General features: G+C 36.5%; 1 protein-coding gene and 1 long non-coding RNA gene across 11 annotated transcripts; one reads left to right on the top strand and one right to left on the bottom strand.

The window, feature by feature from the left end:
- Window positions 1-4,113: 4,113 nt before the first annotated feature.
- Window positions 4,114-6,868, bottom strand: LOC113272553. Its single transcript, XM_026522374.1, has 5 exons — window positions 6,721-6,868; window positions 5,825-6,618; window positions 5,596-5,651; window positions 4,786-5,335; window positions 4,114-4,611 (listed from the first exon to the last, which is right to left on the bottom strand). Exons 1-5 carry the CDS (start codon window positions 6,866-6,868, stop codon window positions 4,114-4,116), a joined length of 2,046 nt encoding a protein of 681 aa, XP_026378159.1.
- A 1,368-nt stretch (window positions 6,869-8,236) lies between these two features.
- On the top strand, window positions 8,237-14,353 carry LOC113275565. Of its 10 annotated transcripts, none has more exons than XR_003323671.1 (8): window positions 8,237-9,532; window positions 9,790-9,839; window positions 10,085-10,209; window positions 10,311-10,434; window positions 10,663-10,961; window positions 11,053-11,129; window positions 11,610-12,582; window positions 12,705-14,353. It is a non-coding gene; the product is annotated as an uncharacterized LOC113275565 (long non-coding RNA). The 10 variants fall into 10 exon arrangements; XR_003323670.1 differs by having other exon boundaries at window positions 10,047-10,209; XR_003323676.1 differs by lacking the exons at window positions 10,085-10,209; window positions 10,311-10,434 and having other exon boundaries at window positions 8,239-9,532; window positions 11,610-11,713; window positions 11,824-11,861; window positions 11,979-12,582.
- The last annotated feature ends 7,724 nt before the right edge of the window (window positions 14,354-22,077 follow it).

Below are 22,077 nucleotides of genomic sequence, written 5' to 3'. Positions count from 1 at the left end.
TGGAGGGAAACAAAAAATTCAAATAATGGTTTTGGCGGGAAAATATATTCTCTCCCTGGTAGATTTTCAAATTGACTTTCGATGGATTTGTGGAGAGACTAAATGGCTGGAATTAATTGGGTCATATCTATTGAGTATCACAAGATTATTCTGAGCGTTGGAATGAGTTAAATTTAGCTAGAATCCGCTAACTTTCAATCGAGAGTTAAACAGGGGAAATACGCTCGAGTTCTCTGTGAGAGGAATTTTTGGGAAGTTTTGTGGACTAAATGGGGAAGATATCTGATCTTCTTAAGTGTTTATGCAACTATGGAAGTATTACAGCTCATATGCGCAGGCAGAGGGGATGGAGAAGATCATATCTCGGCTGACAGTGAAGAAAATGGAAAAAAATATTTTCCGAGTAATGGAGGATTATGTGGAGTTATTGCGAGTGATTCGTTGCGCCTGTTGGGTATAAAAGGGACCCTTGGGAGCTGATAGAGGGTTATCAAGAGTTTGGGGTCGATCCATAGCTAGGAGGAGCGAGAAAATGGAACCAGCAACAATGTTCACCTGCTGCTGATGCTGCCATTAAAAAGCTTCAAGAACACGAAGAACAGACACTTAAAGACAGTCGTTCTTCAACAGTTCCAGCAGCGGAAATGAAGTGTCGTTGTTTACAGCGCTCAGGTTCTATCGTTCGTTTACAACAATTTAGTTCTATCGTTTCTTTCTGGACGCCTTCTGTGAGTCTTAGAATTATTGTTTTATAACTTTTGACTCTTTTAATCATATTTTGAGCATCAAATATATATTTTTAGAACATGATTATTATGAATAGCTAAACCCCATTACTGGGATGATGGAGGAAACCATTCTTTATGCATGAGTAATTCTATTTAATTCTTTTATGACTATTTGCACTATTATGAGTTGATTTATGATTTTTCTTGATTATTTGTGATTTTATCTGATGATGTATGCTTAGTCTAGGAACTCTTGATGCATCATGCTTATGATTTACATCTAATACTTTACAAAAATCTATTTTTCGCAAAGAAAAGAGTCGATATTTGTTATCATTATAAGCTATAATTGTCTAGAATTAATAGTTGATTCGCATGAGTGTAAGAATTGGTGGAATCCTGAGTCCTAGTATCTCTTGATCCTGTGACAAATTTTGTATATATTTTTGTTTTAAAAATCTTTTCAAGTCCGAGAAACGAATTTTTATTTACCGCAAAATTAATACTACATCATTTATGAGAATCAGATTCAAAGACTCATCTAACGGTGGATATTGTTTGCTTGGTTCCAAAGCTATCTTAGCTTAAACCTAAAGCAACCTATGCTTTGGATATATATAAAAGGGGAACACCAAGCAACTGGGATCTTTGAATCCTGACATTACTTTTTGGTGTGTCATAGTTTTATCTAGATTCGTCATCTCCAGAAACCTTTTTAGGGTTTAGCGACTATAAAGACTTCATTGAGATTCGTGAAGCCAGGTCCAGTTATATTTCCTTGATAACTCATGTATCTTGATCGATTGTTGAGTTTACTCACTTGATCAAGATAGATAGAAATCATTAAAGTTCTTTTCGTCTCAAACTTTGTTGATTTCACATGTTTTATACTTGTGAGGTGAATAACAATCTAGACTGCACTTCGGGTAGCATAAGTCCGGATTTTGATGATAGCTAGACTTTTCCGAATTGCTATCGATTTACATCACCTTGATCATACGTTTGGTTTTGATCATACATTTCGATCATAATCAAAAAATCAATTGTATAGGCTTAATCTTTGGGAGGCTGATTTGGTTTAAAGTCTTTAATTGAGTTGAAGCAGCTCTTAGTTGGTGTGACGTCAGCTAAGAGAATCAATTACGCGGAGTCCTGCTGGGATTCAAGAGGCGTAAGGAGCGCGACTGTACCTTAATCGGTGAGATACCTTTTAGGGCTCAACTACATTCCAGTCCGAAGCTAATTGGTAGTAGGCTAGTGTCTGTAGCGTCTTAATACAGTTTGGTGTTCAATCTGGACTAGGTCCCGTGGTTTTTCTGCATTTGCGGTTTCCTCATTAAAAAAACCTCTGGTGTCTGTGTTATTTCTTTATCCGTATTATATTGTTTATCTTTATAATTGAAATATCATAGATTGTTAATCAATCATAGTAGAGACACCGACCTAGTTAACTAGATGCGACTTAATTGATCCTTGGACATTGGTCTTTGGTACCGTCCAAGAACTCTTTTTTTAATTAGGTTCACGGATTCAATTCTGTAAACGTTCTAATCACAAGAGGGAGAAAGATATAACTATAGACACTTTCCTTATTTGAGTTTAACTCACGTAGTTGAGTTTTTCCATACAGATTTCCTAAGAAAAAAGTGGTGATGTATTTTGGTACCCCTGCGTTTTCACCAACCAACCACAATTATAATCCAATGTGAATTGTCTAAAATAACTACAGTAAAAACTACATATATTAATAAAATATCGTAGTCCCAACTTGGTCCAATTACAAATAGTAATAACCTACATATTTTAATACTTATTAATGAATTTTTATGGTCCCGCTATAAGGAATTTACCTCTGTATATTAATATAATCGAGATTATATTGGAAACTTATAAATCTTCTTACACCAAAATCCAAGATGAATAGTCATCTATAGTTGTTCACGAAAAGAGTGCAACTTTTTGAATTGATATCGCATCTTTTAATTTGTGAATGCATAAGACCTCATCAATATGGACACCTTCTTGTTGAAGCCAAAACATTTTTAACTTTTCGAGCATGTTTAAAGCTTCTTGGCATGAAAATTTTCGTATATCATCATCAGGATTATTCTCCTCCACTTCTTGTGTGATTTCATTGATGATTTATTCTTCGATTAAAACATATACGACTTTTTTCTCATTTGGATGACTACGGAAGACATCCGTATCCATTCGTTAGTGTAGTGAAGTTGTTCAATTTGATTAGTCAATTCCTTAACTATTCTTTTTTTTTTTTGCTCAATCAATTTAATTTTATTACTCATTATAGAAAAAATACAGACCAAACAGTTTAAACAAAAACTGACAAAGCCCAAAATCAAGAAAAACATATGATACTTAAAGAAAAAAACTAAACAAAAACTATAGGCCCAAGCACATCAGGTTTAGCAAAACCTATAATATACTTTGTCAGGGAATTCCATTTCTGACAAGAAATTTGGTTTGGTAGTAAAAGCTTGACTCACCCCCCTCTCCAAACCTGCACCCTTCATTGCAAATGAATCTGCAGAGAAATTTATTTCTCTCAAACTATGTACAAATTGAATATCCCTTAGAAGCTCTCTTTTTCTTTTCCACCTTGCCATAATGAACCAAGGAAGTTTCCTTTAGGTGTAGGCTTTGACTGCTGCACTAGAATATGAGTGAATACATATATTACTTTTATTATTTATCAATGCCCATTCTGCTGCTCCAACAATAGCCATAACTTCAGCAATAAAGTTTGTTGCTATACCTATTCCTTTAGCTTCAGCATAGATGAATCTACCTTGATGGTCTCTGCACACAAATCCATAACCTACAACACCAGGATTCCCCCTAGATGCACCATCACAACATATCAATGTATGACTTATTGCATGGAGAATGAATCTTATCTCCACTATCCTCTGCCTTTTTATTGGTTGGTTCTTCAATTCAAAATACTTGAAGATCATGAAATCATAGCTGCACTCCCACATAAACCCTTTAATCCTCACTTCACAGTCTAATGTATACTGTTTTATTCTTATTTTAAACTTATTCACATCCAGTTTTTCTTCATCAAAGCATATCATGTTCCTAAGGAACCATAGTTCCATCATTGTTATTGAAGCTACCAGGATCCATAACACTTTCACAGCTCCACTTTTATGCTTGGCAAGACAGATCACATCTTTATAAGACTTAGGGTTACAAAAGAGAAATATCCCTCCAAGCCATTTCCAGATTAACTGGCTAAAATTGCAATACCATAAAATGTGTTCAAGGTTATCAAAATTATTCCCACACATATAAAATTTTGAAGCAAGACTGAACCCCTTACCTTGCATTTTCTCATCAGTAGCACATACACCCTCATCAGTTTCTAAACATTACTAGCAGTAGTAGGATGTAAAACTGGATGCCATACATTCTTTTCCCAATCAACCTTAGTGTAATGCAATCTTATCACTTCTACTGATGATGACATAGTAAACTCACCAGACATAGTGCCAGACCAAATTCTTCTATCATCTTGTCTTGAAATAATGGGTAGTTCATTTACCTGAAAATACAAGAGCATTCTTTGATGAACTAGCCATTCTCCATCTATAATTAAATCAGTCACCTTCATATTAACATTTTGCAAAATATATTCATCATTTGGATACAGTTCCTCAAGAGGTTTTTCTTCGATCCAAGCATCCTTCCAAACTGAGATTTGGTTACCATTGCCTGTGATCCATCTTGTATTTTGTCTCGCATCATCAATAATCCACTTTAAACCATTCCATATAGATGATTTCTTATACCCTGAAATCCATTCACCATTTACAGTGTAGAATTTTGCCCTCACAAACCTGACCCATTCTGCATCAGAAGTCTGAATTTTTCACACCATTTTCATCAACAATGACTTGTTAATAACTTCCAACCTTCTTATACCAAGCCCCCCCTCCTCCATTGGTGCACAAGTTTCCCCCCACTTAAGAGTTACACATTTTTTAGCATATGGGTCTCCAGTCCATAGAAATTTCCTTATCAATCTTTCACAAACCTTCACCACATTTACAGGCCACTTATATATTGACATATTGTAGATTGGAGTGCTACTTAAAATAGATTTAATTAATGTAATTATATCTTTGAAAGACAACATTTTACCAATCCAACTTGCAAGTTTGCCCTGTAGCATCTCCACCACTCCCCAAATAGTGCTTGTTTTCACTCTTCCTGGATGTAGGATAACTACCAAATATTTATCTGGAAACTGAGAAAGGTTCATCTGGCATTCTGCAGCAATTTTTTGCTTCCTTGATTCACTGACACCACCCATAAATAATTTACTCTTCATTTGGTTTATAACTTGTCCTGAGGATGATTGATAATCTTGTAGCAATTTCATCACCTTTTGAATATTTCTTTTATGACCATTAAAGAACAAAAAAACATCATCAGCAAATAACATGTGAGTTGGATGCACACCTCTGAGGTTTACCATTGGTATAATTTGATTTTCCTCTACCATCTTACTCAAGCTCCTAGTCAGTGCATCTTCATCTATGACAAAGAGGATGGGTGACAATGGGTCACCTTGCCTCAGTCCTCTACTTACCTCAAAAAAGCCAACAGGTCAACCATTGATCAACACTGATATTCTGGTTGAGGTAAACAATTGATGTAACTACTTCACACAATTATGTGAGAAACCAAATCTTTTTATGACTTCAAATAAAAATTCCCAGCTCAGGGAATCATAAGCTTGGGTTATATCTAGTTTTAAGCCTACATCCCCCCCTCTCCTCTTAGTATCAATCTTCTTTTATCATCTCAGATGCCAAGACTATTTGTTCCTGAATGCATTTACCTTTTAGAAAAGCACCTTGTTGCTCTGATATAACCTTCCCCATCAGCCCATACATCCTAATAGTCATAATTTTTGTAAAATTTTTGAAACTGAAGTTACTAAGGCCAATTGGTCTGAATTGATTTGGTCTTCTAGTACCTTTAACTTTTGGAAGTAGAAATAAGAAGTTAGAATTCAGTCATCTTGGTATGAAACCTTTTCTCCAGCAATATCTGATAGCATTAATTACTCCTTCCCCTATAAACTCCCAAGCATATCTGTAAAAAAAACCTGGAAATCCATCTGGACCAGGAGCACCATTTGCATTCATTGAAAAAACTGCTTCTTGAATCTCTTGTGCTGAAGAGATGCTCTCCAACATTTTATTGTCTTCTGGAGATACTACTTTAGGAATTACATCAAATACCCCATCAATAAAATTAACCTCTTTAAATTTTAATTTATCCTTAAAGTAATTCTCCAAAGTGGATGCAACCATAGCTTGATCAGTTATAATAGTCCCAGACTCATCTTCAAGCTCTGTTATAGCATTTGCAGTCTGTCTTAACTTGATAGAAGTATGAAAAAACCTGGTATTTGTTTCTCCTTCCTTTATCCAATGTTCTATTGACTTTTGCTGAAGTGTAGACTGTTGTTGATGTATCAGAATTTCTTGTCTCCCTCTAGCCATAACCAGATTATTCAACAAGTCAATATTACTGGGGTCTTTATCTGATACCAGAGTAACATTTAAAACTTCTCTTTCTACTTCAGTTAATTTCACTCTAACATCCCCAAATACACTCCAATTCCACTCCTTAATTTTCACTTTAAGTTTCTTCATTTTTTGCATAAAGACAAAAATAGGATTTCCAATAATCTCCTCATTCAACACTTCCTGTATTACTCTCTTAAAATCTTCATGTTCCAACCAAAATTTTAAAACTCTAAATGGCACATTTTTTGGCTTAGTAACCATTAAACAAGAGCCCAATAAGGGACTATGATCAGATACATTCCTCACTCCCACTTTATAACACCAATCTGGCTACATTTCAATCCACTTTAAATTGTAAAAAGCTCTGTCCAAGGTACAAACAATTCTTTTACCACCTGCTCTATTGTTACACCAAGTAAATTGCAGACCTGAACTAGGAGCTTGTATTAAACTACATGTATTCATAGCTTCATGAAAATCTTGCATTGCAATCCTCATTGGAGCTCTACCACCCATCTTCTCATCGGCACTTAAAACTGTATTAAAATCACCAATTAGCAACCATGGTAAATTCATATTACTAACATATTTTAATTCTTTCCATAATTCTCTTCTATCCACTGTTAAAGATGCAGCATATACTCCGAAAACAAGTACACCTCATACATTTACAATAATAACTTGCTTTGTTTATGGAAACAATTGTTGGAGTAGTTATTGAAGCATTCCAGAATAACCAAATTTTTCCCTTCCCCCCATTTACTGAGTTATGAATTATCTTGTTATTCATACCATATAGCTTCAAACTTTTGAAATCTTTAGAATTCCATTTTATTTTTGGTTCAACCACCCATACTAAAGTAGGACTAAAATTCTTCACTAAACTTCTTAATTTGTCTTTGGCTTTAGGTTTCCTTAAGCCTTTGACATTCAAAAATATTATCTTTATTTAGAAATTTGAGACTGAGAAGTAGCAGGACTTCTCACACCTTTCTTTTCTTTCACTAAATTTGCAGCATTTTGTTTTCTGGTAGTAATTAAGCTTATATTCTTGGGTTTAATAATCTTCTTCACAACTTCATGATCTCCCTGTACTTTATCAGTCTCAATAGTAACAGAATTAATAATAGAAGAACTACAGGAGACAACTTCCAATAATTTTTCCACACTAATAGGAGGTGGCTCTTCAAAAACTAATTCTTGAAATACATGAAATTTCCCTGAGCTTCTACCTGATGACTTAAAAGTATTCTCAATTACCTTCTTTACTGGAGGCAAAATAGCAGTAATTACTTCATCTTCACACAAAACTTCATTCTCAACTTCCTTGACTTGTTTATTTTAGGAGAATAGCAGATATCAAAACCAACTGGTTGTTGTTGATTCTTCTCTTTAAGTTTCCAAACCTTCTTCGGTACCACTTTAGGGATCTCTCCCTATAACGGGTTTTGTATTGATTCACTTATCAGCGCTCTATTCTTTAATACTACTCATGTACTGCATTTGCAACTGACGATTTACTGTCACTAGTGGTTCGAAGTTTGCAGTGTTTAAAATAATTTTCAATTACGCTGGCTTCACATATATTTAACATGATGCATCTGAATTTACAATTCCAACAATGATGGATATCTTTGATGGTTTCGAAACATGCCCTTCCATTCGTCTCAAAACATCCTTTACATACATTGAATTAGCTAGAAAAAATAACAAAAAATTCGTAATGGTCTTTTAAGTTTATAAATGGATACATGTGTTTATATATTGGAACAAAAATATGTATACACGTTATCCAATATCATTTACATACTTTGAATTAGCAAAAAAATAATATATATTTTGGTATACCTCCATATATTAATAAACTCCGTATATTAATAATTTCATGAAGTCCCAAGACTATTAATATATGAAGTTTTTATTATAGTGGGTCCCTGTGATAAAATATATAAAAAATAAATATATTAAGGCTTGTTTATAATCAGAACTAGACCGATAATTATAGACTAAAAATACAACGGCCGAAAACCCTGTCACTAGTTTTCATGTCCGTACAAATTAAAACTCTAATCCCCCCCTAAATTTTCTCCTCTCAAATCTAGTTCCCCTGAAAGATACAACTATCAAAACCCTGACTCTCCCTTGAATCCCTTCACTCAGATCATTAACATTCTTGCTCAAAAATTCAAAATGGCTTCAAAAAACCAACCATCAGAAACATTACAGTTGATAGTAGTGGATTTTGTGGATCCCTAGTACTTGTACCTGGGATTCACAAGAACCCAGATTGTAAGAAAGCTAAATTCCTATAGAATATAGATCTACTTTTGTGATTTGCTAAACATGTTGATTTAGTTTATTTGTTTTTGAAAATTCGGTTTGTATTGTCAAGCAATCCAAGATACCTAAGACTCAAAAAAAAAGTCATCATACTGGTAAATCTTCCTGGAGACGTCCCTAGAAATGTTGAAGATGATGGGGAGGGAAGCAGAAGCAGCATCACCACGACCAACAATGGTGATGAGATTGAAGAAGATAACAACGCTTGAAGATGTTTATTTGTTTAAGATCAATAACGTATTACCTAATTAATTATGTAGGATCTATTAGCATATCAAGTTTGAAATTATCAGTTTATGGATAAGTTTATTGAGTTCAATAATGTAGAATTTTAAAAAAGAGAAATTATGGAGAAAAAAGATAAACCAAAACTCTGATCATTCTTACAAAAATAAATGTGTTTTTGCTGATCCGACGGATGTAAAGAGGATTTTTTCTTGAATCAATGGCTGCTATTCTTTCAAAAGTGGAGGAAAGTGCACAAAAACAAATGTGTTTTTGCTGATACGGCCGATGTAAAGAGGATTTTTTCTTGAATCAATGGCTGCTATTCTTTCAAAAGTGGAGGAAAGCGCAAAAGATAAATCTCGGCTTAAAATACACCCATATTTTAAGCCTTCATCCGCCTTCATCCACGTCTCGGAGTGTCTCACGTACTCTTCCGCTTCATGAAAACATTACATTCAATGTGCCTAATTAATCCCTTGACAAAAATGAAAGCAAAACGCACATAACATAAGAACCAAGTCCCATCCGTTTCAAATCCCAATTAATGGGATTATGTTGAATACCTTTTTCTTCTCTGAAATCAATATGGAGTGCAATTGAACGGAATCTTCCTTGAACCTCATTAACTCACCCACATACGTTTCTTCAGCTCAATAGGTCGAAGAAGAACAGGTATGACTAATTTGATATTGGTATTTCAAATCAGGTTTCTTACATGTCTCTTAATATTGGGTGTTTATTTTTTCTCTATCAAAAGGTAAGCCCTAGATTTCTGATTCACCCTTTTTGTTTTAGTAGCTTTTGATTCACTGATGGCGTACAATCATTCTTAATTTCATGCAATAGTGATCAATCTATTCATTGACCATCCGAGTTGTTTTATTAGGTACTTTTCAAGAAATATATCTGATTGATTTTTTTGATTGCAGATTTTTGTTGGTGCACGACATATTCCCGGACAAACCAACATCCATCCTAGGTAAGGGTCAATTAAATTTTACTTGATCTGGATCGGTTTGTGAGGTTTAGGTTAAGATTTGAATTGTTTTGTATCGGAACTCTTATGATCAATTGTGAGTTATGACTCATAAGATATATTATCGATTTATGTTATATTCTTTGGATGTTATGATTGCCACCTGTTGTACTGATTCTTGCACATATGGTTATTCAAATGAGTTCCCAGATTTCACCAGCTCTTCCTGTCGTCTCTACTACATACAGACCTTTCAGTTATATAAGCCAAGCTGAAGGAGGCAAACCCTGGATAACATACATTCTGAAGTAGAATGAGTTTCATACGGAAGAATGATGTTACAAGCTTAAATGTCTTCATGATCAATGAAAATGTTAGTAGTATCAACCACCCCTTCTAAAAAGAACTCTAAATAGAGGTGATAGAACGATACAATTTACTAACTTGATCAAAAATAATTCATGTATGTCTTAGGGTGATGAGTTGCAAGGGAATGGAGCTATATTCACTTAAAACACACTCATAATTTTGGTGACAGAATTTTTTTTCTCCTTGCTTGCAATCACCACCGCTTTTTATTCAAGTGGGAAACTGAATGGTGACGCCTTCTATTTCTTTCTATCTTTGAGTAACTTTTGTTTGTGATTCCTATACCTCGATCTTTTGCCCTTAGGTCAACAAACTTCCTTTAATATTTAATCGTGTGCATACTGCCAAAGAGCAGTCAAAGGTTTTCAAAACTTCTTTATTTGAAGATAAAGTCTAATGGGTATTCTTTTGATCTTGCTGTAAATCATTGATTAAACTGTCGGCATCATTTTGCTAGGTTTTTACCAAATTTTTTTGGGTGGAGTATCTGCAAGAAATGAAGGGAGCCAACTGTCAGCCTTGCATGATGCACGCCTTAACTCTTCTGAACCTAAGGTACAAACGTATATATGAGCTAACCTTTCAGCCACATTCGACATTTTTAGGATTGAGCCTAAAAGTTTTTATGAGAGCCAACGGGAAGATAACATTATAGGGTGAGTCAACGAACGAGCTCCGGTGATCCTAGACACATATTGAATGAAGGAAACAACTGTTGATGCGTAGTCTTATCGTCCTATGTCAAAAAATATCAAGGTAAATTATCCAAACTACTATTTCTTTGTACTCCAATTTGATATCCCAGTTTACAAACTTCTCTTATTCATGTCCCGGTATTTCTTCTCAGGGAAGTATTCTTTCTCCTCCACGAATGCCACTAAGGTCTTCTCAAACTTGACGTGGGGTTCATGACATGAAAGAAAGGTATCACTTTCAATAAAGTAATTTGACTTTTAACTTCACGGTCCTTTGTATTATGTTACTTTCACCGGTTCCCTTTTATAGAATTGGGTATTAATTTTAAATGTTTCTATTACAACTGGGTATGGGATTATGAACTGACTGTCATATTTGTAGCTGTTTGAAATAATCACAAGAGGTAACTGTTTGGACCTTCCCAATCCTTTGCATATTAGTGGAAACACTAAAAGTTTCGATATTCTGTACATATGAAATGATAATTTTTCAAGATATGCCAATTCTTTTAGTTACACCGTTGTTTACATTTATGAATATGCATATTAGACCATCAGTTTTACTGCTAGATACTTTCCTGTAAAGAGTGGGTGGTTCTTAGTTAGTCCAAATGGAGTCATAGTGATTATTATTTGTTCTTCTAATTTATTTTCTTATTATCCACAACCCAAATTCTGATATCTCCTATGTATTGGTTGGTAAAAGCAGAAACTGGGAGTTCCTTGATGGGGTACAAAACGGTTTTGATTGTAGCTATATGCTTTGAAGAAAATTCGCAAAGCTGAATTAAGTCGTTTCATGGACTATACTCGGTAAAACTGATTGTTGCTTCGCTCGACAGCCTCGACTTGGTTCTAAAGTAATTGGGTGATCTTTTTTATACTCTTATTGGTCCTTATACTTGATAAACTCATGATAACAGATGATTGCATGCAGTGTATCGATCCTACATTTTTTAAGGTATGCAAACAAAAATTCTGTGATAGATTACCACCCTTTTTGGTGCTTCATGAACTTATTCGTATGGCACTAGAACAACTTATGTTTCATTTCAATTATTATTATTTTTCTCAAAAGATTTCGAAGTGGACTTCGCTTTCATGGATCTCAACAACCTTGGAGATTGAAAAAGGTATATTGGAATGGGGCTTCTCCAAGGATGTGGCTAGCAAGATTCCATGGAAGCGCCTGTACTCCGAAGGACCTGAAGTGATTTTTCTTCGATAAGTATAAACCTTGAAGATATGCAGCGAACATATTGCTTCACGATATCTCCGAAGCGCCTGTAGTTGCATTTTATCAATGTTTTCATATCTTTATGTTGAGTGGACTTCCAACTTCTAAGAGTTATATTTTAAAGTAAATTTTTAACCAATTTATCCCTGCCATCTCTCATCGTGGATCATATTTATGACTAATATGCTGATCTCTATGTTATGATTAATTGGGGGCTCTGGCTGATACTCTTACCCGATGCTATTTTTTTTGATCAGAAACCCGATACTGTTGGTGCATGTCTGCGTATATGTTTTAAAGTTTTTACTTATTCCACCGCTTTTGTGTTGCAGTTACTGGATGGTCGGCTGGCCTTTAATATATGTTTTTCTAACAATAGCCGGGAGCAGTAGTGGGGGTTTAAGGACGAGGGCTTAGGAAGCAATGAAGAGTCTAGGAATAGAAGGTACTGAAAGATGATTTCACCAATATTTTCTTTAATCAAATATCAAGATTAAATAAAGCATTATTTGTAATTTATTAATTGTTTGACTGAATAACTATTATTTTCATTCTGTTTAATTGCAGGACACTTGCAAACCATGAGAGAGATTATGGAAGCGTCTATCAAAATCCAAAAAGGGAAGTGATAATTCAATTTGAATACTTAAATACGTGCACTCATCTGCATTACTAAGTTAGTGACGCTATGTATCCATGATAAAGGAGATTTTTAAGTTATTTGACAATGGAAGGCAAGACATGATTGATTGCATGTAGATATATTCTAAGTCAATGATATAATGTCTTCCAAAGGATGTCATTTGCACTTCACTTATCAGGTAGGGGCTATCGTTTAAGAAGCTATGTTAATAATTGTAGAATCACTGGACCATTTTAACCTATTATAAGAGTTACTTTTAGAGTTTAGAGGGTCATTGGCATTTGAATCTCCCCTAGCACTGACATTTTTAGTGGTGATATAGTTCTGATTGGGAATCAGTGGCATCTCTCTATCTTTTTATTTGGTTGCATTGGCTGCAAAACTCTATGCACATTTAATTTTTGTTTAACTAAATTTTTTCCATTGACCATTAAATATCTTTGTTTAAAACAACTTCCATTTATACGGATTTTAAATTCAGTGTTCGAGTTGTAGTTAAGCCCTATTATCTGTTATGTTCTCCTCTCATGGTGGGTGTTATGTAGGGTCTAAAAGAGTTCGATACCACCATAAACTGAAAAATGTTTCTGTTTTATGAAATTTGTTAGTTTGTAATTTATAGAAAAAAGAGTTGATTAGTGCTAATTAGGTTTGTTATACGGTTTTGAGGTGCAGTGACTGTGAAATAAAAATGTATTGGTCATTTAGTCTTTTAAAAGGCTACTTTGTTTAGTGGGTGTGTAGTATAGGACGATACGTTGTTTATCTGTTTTTCCTTAGTAGAAAGCATCTTAAGCAGGTGCTAAATTATATAGCTTAGCAGAACTTATTTCATTTCCATTTGCTTTTTTAGAAAATGGAAAGCATCTTAAGCAGGTGCTAAATTATATAGCTTAGCAGAACTTATTTCATTTCCATTTGCTTTTTTTTGAGTTGTTTCCATCTATTAGCTTATTAACGTTACTTTTTTTCCCCACATTTCGCTGATTGTTAACAGATTATTAAGTGAGCTCAACACTTGATTCTAACAAGGTACACTCCCTGAATATGCAACACCAACCATAATACAAACCGGGAGTGGAAACATTGTCTTTTGCTCCAGCCGATCTCCCCCTTCTACGTCTGACTTATTCAAGCTTACAACAGGCACATTGAGCTTCTACAATAACTGTTCAAAGCTGGGAGGGCCTAGCCACTCTGATGCGAAGCCATTGAGCCTCTATGAGTGATACCGGAAGAGATCAAAACCAAGAGCAGTATGCACGGCAAGAATATACTCCTGAATAGTCGAGTATGTGAAGTCTATACTGAGGACCGTCTCATGGGAAAGGAAGTCTAGACCGCCTAGAGCCCCCAATTATTGAGGGCCCATTTTTTTCTTTATTATAATCGATCTGTGATATTAAAAGTGTTACTAAAGTGTTTATCACACTTATTAAATTACAGACGGTTGTGACAGTGGTAACTGTAACATATTTTGTAATAGATAAAAGCGCCACTAGATTTTTAGTTTTTGAAATTGATAACCCATTTTGGGTTACTTTATGCCAAATTACAAGCTTGGAATCCAAAATCTTACCAAATTTTTTTTCCAGCCTTCGACCACATAGCCTAATCCAAGTTGACGTGTTAAGTATATTAATTTATCTTCATATATTCATAAAAAAATCTCAAAATTTCTGTTTGCTTAGAGCACCGTAAACGTGTTAGAAGGCCCTGCTTATACTCCTCACTTATGCAATTGGTTTGTAATTTTCAGGCATAAGTTAAACTTTCAAATGGAAGAGATCTATTTGCAGAAACCATCATATCAAATGCACCGTCATTTCTTTGCATCCACATGGTGATTAAAGCGGACATGTCGCCTACTGAAAACCTACAACACTACCACAACATCTCTCCTCTATCGCAAGTGGCTTGAACAGTTTTTTATTTACTTGGAGGTGTACCAATCCAAATATAATTTTTTTTGTCCTATATGTATATCGATGCACCCCAAACAAAATGGTATCCCCATTAACATCCTTGGTCTTAAAGAGCAGAAGACTTTAGACTTATGTGTGCCACAAAGTTTAACTGGATTTAACTGAAACTTTCATAATTTTTCAAGATTTAAACTTCCTGTCCCATTGGGGTATTTGTTATTAATAAATTAATTTGAAAAGGGGAAATTTTGTTAATCCAAAATTTGAGTGTAGGTGTTCCTGTATATCGTTGTCCCAAAGTCGAATGAATTGAAAATAGCACAAATATCCATATCTCGAATCAGTTTTACGGACGGAGAAAAAACTTTGAACAATCACCATCCAAAGCCTGGGCCGTTACGGCTCGGGTCATACACTAGTACACCTACATTGTTAAAACTCTCTATATATTTCCATTAATAAAAATATACATTTCATAGGCTACATAAAATTGGAAACCCTAACCCACTAATTACATGAATTTTCTGTTTTGTTGGTACCATAATCCCACGTACCCACTAATTAAATGCATGTTTAAACTCCCTAATTGTTAGGCTTAATTCCACTAAATCAGTAAACAAATCTAGCACAAATATAGTAACATATTTTGAATCATCTCTACCATCCACACTTAATTCAAAATATCTTCATAATTATCATCTTCAAAAATCAACAACACCTTTAATTATTTGTTACTATAAGTATCATCATAAATGAGCAACATCTTTGATTTTTTTTTTGTCGCCATCCTCATCTTCATAAAATCATCGTAGTCACGATCTTCATCATCACCATTGCTAGTTGATCAACATCGCACATCATCTCAACTATCCTGACATATTATGAAAATCATATTTGCATCTTCATCATCATCATTGTTAGCCGATCAGCGTCCGCATAATTTCAAATAACCCGTAATTTTTGAACAAAATTTTAGAATCCCTCTGCATATTTTAAACAAAAAAAAATATCTTCACCAAAAATACTTCATAACAGTTTTCTTCTCTCAACAAAAACTGTAATCAATATTATTTATATATAAAAAAAGAAAACTTTCTCAAAATCTTTTTCTTCTTCAATGGAAACCCATGTTTTCCATAGACCTAATTTGTAGGATTTTTCTTCATCACACTATTTTCTCACAGTTAGAAACCCTTGCTTCCCAACTTTTTCTTCATCACAACTAGAAACCCATGTTTTCTAACCCCTTTTTTTTTTTTTTATAATGGAAACCTTTGTTTTCCAAATACACAATAATCACTGTTCTATCAATTAAACATAACTTTTTTTAAAAAAAACCCAACTTATTTTTAAACTCGTAAAACCATATTTCTAAACACAAATTTTCTCACCAAGTACGTCAAAACCTTTTTCTAATTTTTTTTTCTTGACTCACAAAAAACAAAAGACATTTTTTTTTCTTCTTCGCCATTACGCCCGAAGATCACCTGGCTCTTGATGCCAAATGTAGAACTTTTAAAAACGGAAAGCATGGAGAAGAAAGATAAACCAAAACCCTGATACACCTACATTGTTAAAACTCTCTATATCTTTTACAGGCTACATAAAACTGGAAACCCTAACCCACTAATTGCATTAATTTCCTATTTTGTAGGTATCAATAATCCCACGTACCCAATAACTAAATGCACGTTTAAAATCTATAATTGTTAGGCTTAATTCCACGACTAAATCAATAATTTTAAAATCTAAACACCAAATCAGTAAACAAATCTAGCACAAACATAGTAACGTATTTTGAATTATCTCCAACGGATATGTAGTACCTAATTTTGTGGCTTAGAAGGCCATGGATAATATGAAATTATCAGTTCTCTTTTTATGATAATGTATGAAATTGTCAATTATTTGTTTGTGATTATGAAGATTTTATGATCAACATCAATTCAATTGGTCTACGGTACCAAATCTAATTACATTAGTCTTCAATTTGCTAAGAAGAGGGTGCTTGATTCTAAATAAAATGTGTTAATTGTTCAACCAAGACAAGAAAAAAACAACAGTGAATCACCTTCTTCTGCATTGTAGGTTTGTAATTTAAAAATTATGGAACTATTATTATTGGAGTTATTACGTAGTCCCTGTATTTTCCTATATTAGCTCTTGGTAGTTTACTGTAATAGCTTGTGCTAGTTTCCTGTATTAGGTTAAGTTATTTTTGTTATTGTTTGTTGTACAAGTATCTGTAAGCATGTGGTGATTCATATATAAATTAAGTCTTTATCTTTGGTTTTCTCAAGTTGAGAAACCAAACCAAAATCCTATTATAAGTTGGTATCAGACAGGCCGACTTCATGGACATGTTCTCTTTTTGATTCTCTTACACCGGGATATACAGATTCATAATATCATGATCATGTATGTCGACTGCATAAATCCTTATACGGCCTAAAACAAGCACCCAGGGAATGGTACACTCAATTAAGTGTTTTTCTTCAAAGGCTTGGTTTTGTTATTTCACGAGAAGACTCCTCCTTATTCATGAGTCGATCCCATGATGGTATTATTTACCTACTTGTTTACCTTGATGATATCAGTTTGACGGGATCTACTCTAGCTTGTTTGAAATCTTTAATTGATATTCTTCACAAAGAGTTTGCTTTGAAAGATTTCAGAAATCTCTCATATTTTCTTGGTATTGAAGTTACTCGTATCTTTGATGGATTGTTTCTATCTCAACGCCGATATGTTGAAGACTTATTAGAACGTGCTAATATGAACCAAGCCAGTGAGTACTTAATTAAATACTTCTACTGACATACATCCTAAAGGTGGAACTCTTTTATCTAATCCTACAGTTTACTAAAGCCTTGTCGGTGGTTTACAATATGTATTGCTTACTCCTCCTGAGCTTGCGGTTGTTGTTAACAAAGTCTGTCAGTTCATGAAAAATCCTACCGACAAGCATTTACTTCTCGCCAAACGGATTTTACGTTATTTACAAGGTACATATACCTTTGGTATTACTCTTCGACATTCCCTTTCACTGAAAATAAATTTTCAAGCATATACAAGTGCTGATTGGGCTGGGGATCCAACTCATAGACGTTCGACGAGTGGTTACTGTATTTTTCTAGGATCCAATCTTATTTCTTGGAGTGACCGAAAGCACAAAAAAGTTCCGAAATTTAGTACTGAAGCTGAGTATAGAGGTCTTGCTATTGCTACTGCGGAGCTTACGTTGATTGAATCCCTGCTGAAAGAACTTCGCGCTCCAGTCTGTAATCCACCTGTTCTATGGTGTGACAACCTTGGTGCCTCTTACCTCACTATGAACCCTGTTTTTCACGGCCGTACTAAACACATCGAAATTGATTATCATTTTGCACGTGAAAGAGTTCAACGTGGACAACTAGATGTTCGTTTTTTATTCTACAAAGATCAACTTGTTGACGATTTCATCAAACGACTTCCTAAACAATATTTTTCTTCTCTTCGCTCTAAGCTTAATGTCACTGATCATCCGCTTAGATCGAGAGTGGGTATTGGAGTTATTACATAGCCTGTGTTTTCTTATATTAGATTTTGATAGTTTACTGTAATCGCTTGTGCTAGTTTCCTTTATTAGCTTAGGTTTAGCCTAAGTTATTTTTGTTATTGTTTGTTGTACAAGTCTCTGTAAGCCTCTGGTGATTCATATATAAATTAAGTCTTTCTCTTTGGTTTTCTCAGGTTGAGAAACCAAACCAAAATCATATTTTAAGTATTATAGAATGATAAGGTGTAAGATGGATGCGAGCAAGTACCATTTTATCTCAACAAGAGCTTGAAAATTATGAAAAGGCGAAAAAAAGGAAGGGAGATACGACCATTAGTAGTTTTTGCGATTTGTTAGGTAGTCTAGAGGAGAGAAACAAAACTAATGGTTAACGAAACCCTAAAAAATGAGTTAGTTCTGATAAATGAAGTTAAGACCTCATTATTTATGTAAGGATCAATATAAAATTGGTTTATAACCATTTCTTTTAGTGAGTTAGAGCAAGTCTTATGGTAGAATCCAACTGTTTGAGGGTGAAAATGGTTTATGTTGTTTTTGGTAATTTCGTGTGTATGGATGAGAAACGAGTCTAGACCCTAAACAATGTACTGCACGGGAGTACTTTTGATTCGAGAGATCAATCTGTACAAATCTTTCCTAAACCAAGAAATGGCCATTCCAGGCTTGCTTAGGTCACAAAGTGAAAGAGAAGGGTTGGTCTTAGGTAGGGAGGCGAAGAAAGTGTTGAGACCGGAATAGTTGATTCTGTAAGTGTGGGTGTTTCGTGACTTGTATCAGAAAATTGGGTTGCCTAGCTGAATGAAAAGTCTATCAGGTGATTTCTGAATGTTGTATTATTCTTCTGACCAAAACTTGTTGTTTGGTGGAAATAGGTGAGACCTATTTATACAAGTTGCAATAAAACGCACCCTGGTCTCGAAGGAAGTGAAAACGGTTGAGTGGTGGAAGAAAAGAGTAACGGGTAACGCCTAGAATTGATGTTTCCATAAAAGTTTCACCATTACTTCTTGCCATTACTAACCGCCTCACTTTATGACACTTTCTTGTAACGGGCATATTGCACGCCGCACGCTGTAAACCGCCAGACCAATACCCTGATAAGTATCCCCCAGTCTGTGGCATGTTTTGATGTCTCGAGTGTTTTCGTGGAAAACATGTAATACTTTGCTACGTGTGGCAAGTTGAAATTGAGAGGCTTGCCGCAGGTAAATAGCATGTGATGCTATTAGGCTCGTCTTGGCTGGTCGCCTAAAACTTTCCACAAGCTCGCCGGCTTGGTGGCGAACTTCGATGGTTGAGATCGCATCTTATGAAATAAGGGTAGCCGTTGATTGTGGCTACCTTGTGTTGGAGCCTGAAGGTAGCGCAGTGGCGTTTTTCGTGCACGCTAGTAGCAATTCGGCATAGATGGCATGACTCGTGCATGCCAGTGGCACGGTGGTGCAAGTGGCGCTTGGCGTATCCATCGCCATTAATTTTAGGCGGCTGGTCACCTGAAAGCTGTCAGCTCGGTGGCGAACTTGGATGGCTGAGATTGCATCTCATGAGGAAGGATAACCGTTGATTATGGCTACCTTTTGTCGGTGCCTAGCAACTTTGTCTAAATTAGGGTTTGGTATGCCGAAACCCTAACTAGCATATATGGCATGCGGTTTGGCATGTGCGCCTGGCATGCGCGTTTGGAAAGTTAGGCATGCCGATTGGAATGTGCGTCTGGCATGCACGTTTGGCGGGTTCGGCATGCTGCTTGGCATGTGCGTCTGGCATGCGCGTTTGGCGGGTTTGGCATGCTGTTTGGAATGTTTGGCATGCCGATTGGCATGTGCGTCTGGCACGCGCGTTTGGCGGGTTTGGCATGCTGCTTGGCATGTGCGTCTGGAACGCACGTTTGGCGGGTTTGGCATGCTGCTTGGCATGTTGGCGCGAGTTTTTGGGAAACCAACTTAGTATGGCAACCTCTTTTAAGGTTGCGGTGGATTTAATTGCGTAGTTTGGCTAAGCATAGTTTCGACCAAGGGGTTTAGTGTGCTGCGCGGGGCGCGAAACCCTAATTTTTGCAAGTTAGTCGGGCTTATGAGTTTTTTGTGAGTTATCACAATAATTGGCTGGATTTTGTATACTGCCACAAAAATCCTTATTTACAGAATGCAGTGTGCTTTCCGTCTGAGCATTTTGTGCAATGGCCTTAATTTTGGTACTTGGAGGTTCATGCTACTCTGCTGCGAGCGAACACAAATCCGTCATGCCATACCGATATTAAAGGTTCTGTCGGGGAACATAGCACAGGAAAGTACTCAGTGAGTCTTTTATTGGCGAGGTGCCGAAATTTACAGAGCATTTGGGATGGTTGCTACATTCGCCAGTCTGGATTAATTTCATGTAAATATATTGAATGGTTCAATAAATATGCTGGTGGAGAGGTTAGCCGCATGGCACCGTTTCCCTGCAGAGTGACGTCAGATGCAAGGTTTTACGATTTTGACCCTAAGCTAAAAACCACCATCAACATTAAGTCCCCTGCTTAGCACGTAACAGTGGCACTGTTGCGGGGTAAGCATGAGATGGTGACAGGCAAGAGTAAAATCGAAAGAGCAAGATGTGAAGAGATTGCCAAGGAAATTCAACTAACCTTTGGCGGAAGGCATGAGGAATCCGTGATCCCTGTGGTTGTGGCTTTTGAATAAATCCGTCTTGGCCATGGGATGTTGGCACCGTTGGGGCATCTTTGGCTACTGGTTAAGGAATGATTCATGGCGCTGCTGGCTAGGGCATTGGCTAGGACGCGGTTTGGAGTTGGCTTGGGCTGCGGATGACACTTGTCAGGAATGGAAAAGTTGGCGCTGAGATGGACGCAGGTGCATCGGCTATCGAGCAGAGAAGATAGTGCTGAGAGGATGCAAGCTGTTGGTGCTGGCTAGGGCGCGGAGCCGTTGGCGCTGCAGGCTCGGCTTGGATTGGCCGTGACGCTGCTGGATTGGCTTGGCTTGGCCGCGGAGATGGTGCTGCTTGGCTTAGCTTGGGCGTGGAGACATTGGCTTGGGTTGAGGCGACGTGCGCTAATCTGGATGGGACGCGAGGAGGATGACGCTGGTTAGGGCTTGGCTGCGACGCAGAGATGGTGCTGGCTAGGAACGGGCTCTTGACGTTAGCTTGGCCGTGGACTGTCGGCGCCATGGAGCCTTGCTAGCGTGAGTCCGGTTGGCTGTTTTCATGTGTAACCAAAATTAGGTAACATTTCTCCTTTCAAACTCCCAAACACTCGTGCCTATAAAAGGCATTGCCCATCTTCTTTATCCCGTATCATCATTTTTTTTTCTCACGTCTTGGAGTTAGATGCAAAGCAGTGGCGACACAGCAACGAGTATATTCCAGGTATGTATCTTTGTGCTTCTTCTTTTTGTTTACTCTTCTGTGTTGGTGTAAACTGGCTTCAATCGTGGAAACTAGCTTCAGTCCGCGGAATGGTGGAAATTGACTTCAGTCGTGGAAACTGGCTTCGGTCCATGGAATGGTGGAAACTGGCTTCAGTCCGCGGAATGGTGGAAATTGGCTTTAGTCGTGGAAACTGGCTTCAGTCCATGGAATGGTGGAAACTGGCTTCAGTCCGCGTTAACTTAACCACAGAGTGATGGAGACATGGAGAGTTGGCTTGACCACGGAGTACTGGATCCATGGAGAGTTGGTGCAACGTACCGGAAAATTACGCCTTTGGCGCGTTCCCACGCAGGTCGTAACTCCCAAAGTGCGCCATGATAAAGTTACGATCCGGGCCTCATCCCCAGGCATATGCACGTCCATCTTCCCTTTCAAGCA

Source organism: Papaver somniferum, chromosome 4 (assembly GCF_003573695.1).
Source record: "Papaver somniferum cultivar HN1 chromosome 4, ASM357369v1, whole genome shotgun sequence".
NCBI lineage: Eukaryota > Viridiplantae > Streptophyta > Magnoliopsida > Ranunculales > Papaveraceae > Papaver > Papaver somniferum.
The sequence above is the reverse complement of the archived record's forward strand: the minus strand, read 5'-3'. Positions and strand labels throughout refer to the sequence as shown.

Coding starts and splice junctions, on each gene's coding strand:
- LOC113272553 (XM_026522374.1), bottom strand. CDS start 6,868: ATGAATTTACCATGGTTGCTAATTGGTGATTTTAATACAGTTTTAAGT. Junction 5,652..5,824: donor GGGAGTTTATAGGGGAAGGA/GTAATTAATGCT, acceptor TATGACTATTAG/GATGTATGGGCTGATGGGGA. Junction 4,612..4,785: donor GGCCTGTAAATGTGGTGAAG/GTTTGTGAAAGA, acceptor TGAAAAATTCAG/ACTTCTGATGCAGAATGGGT.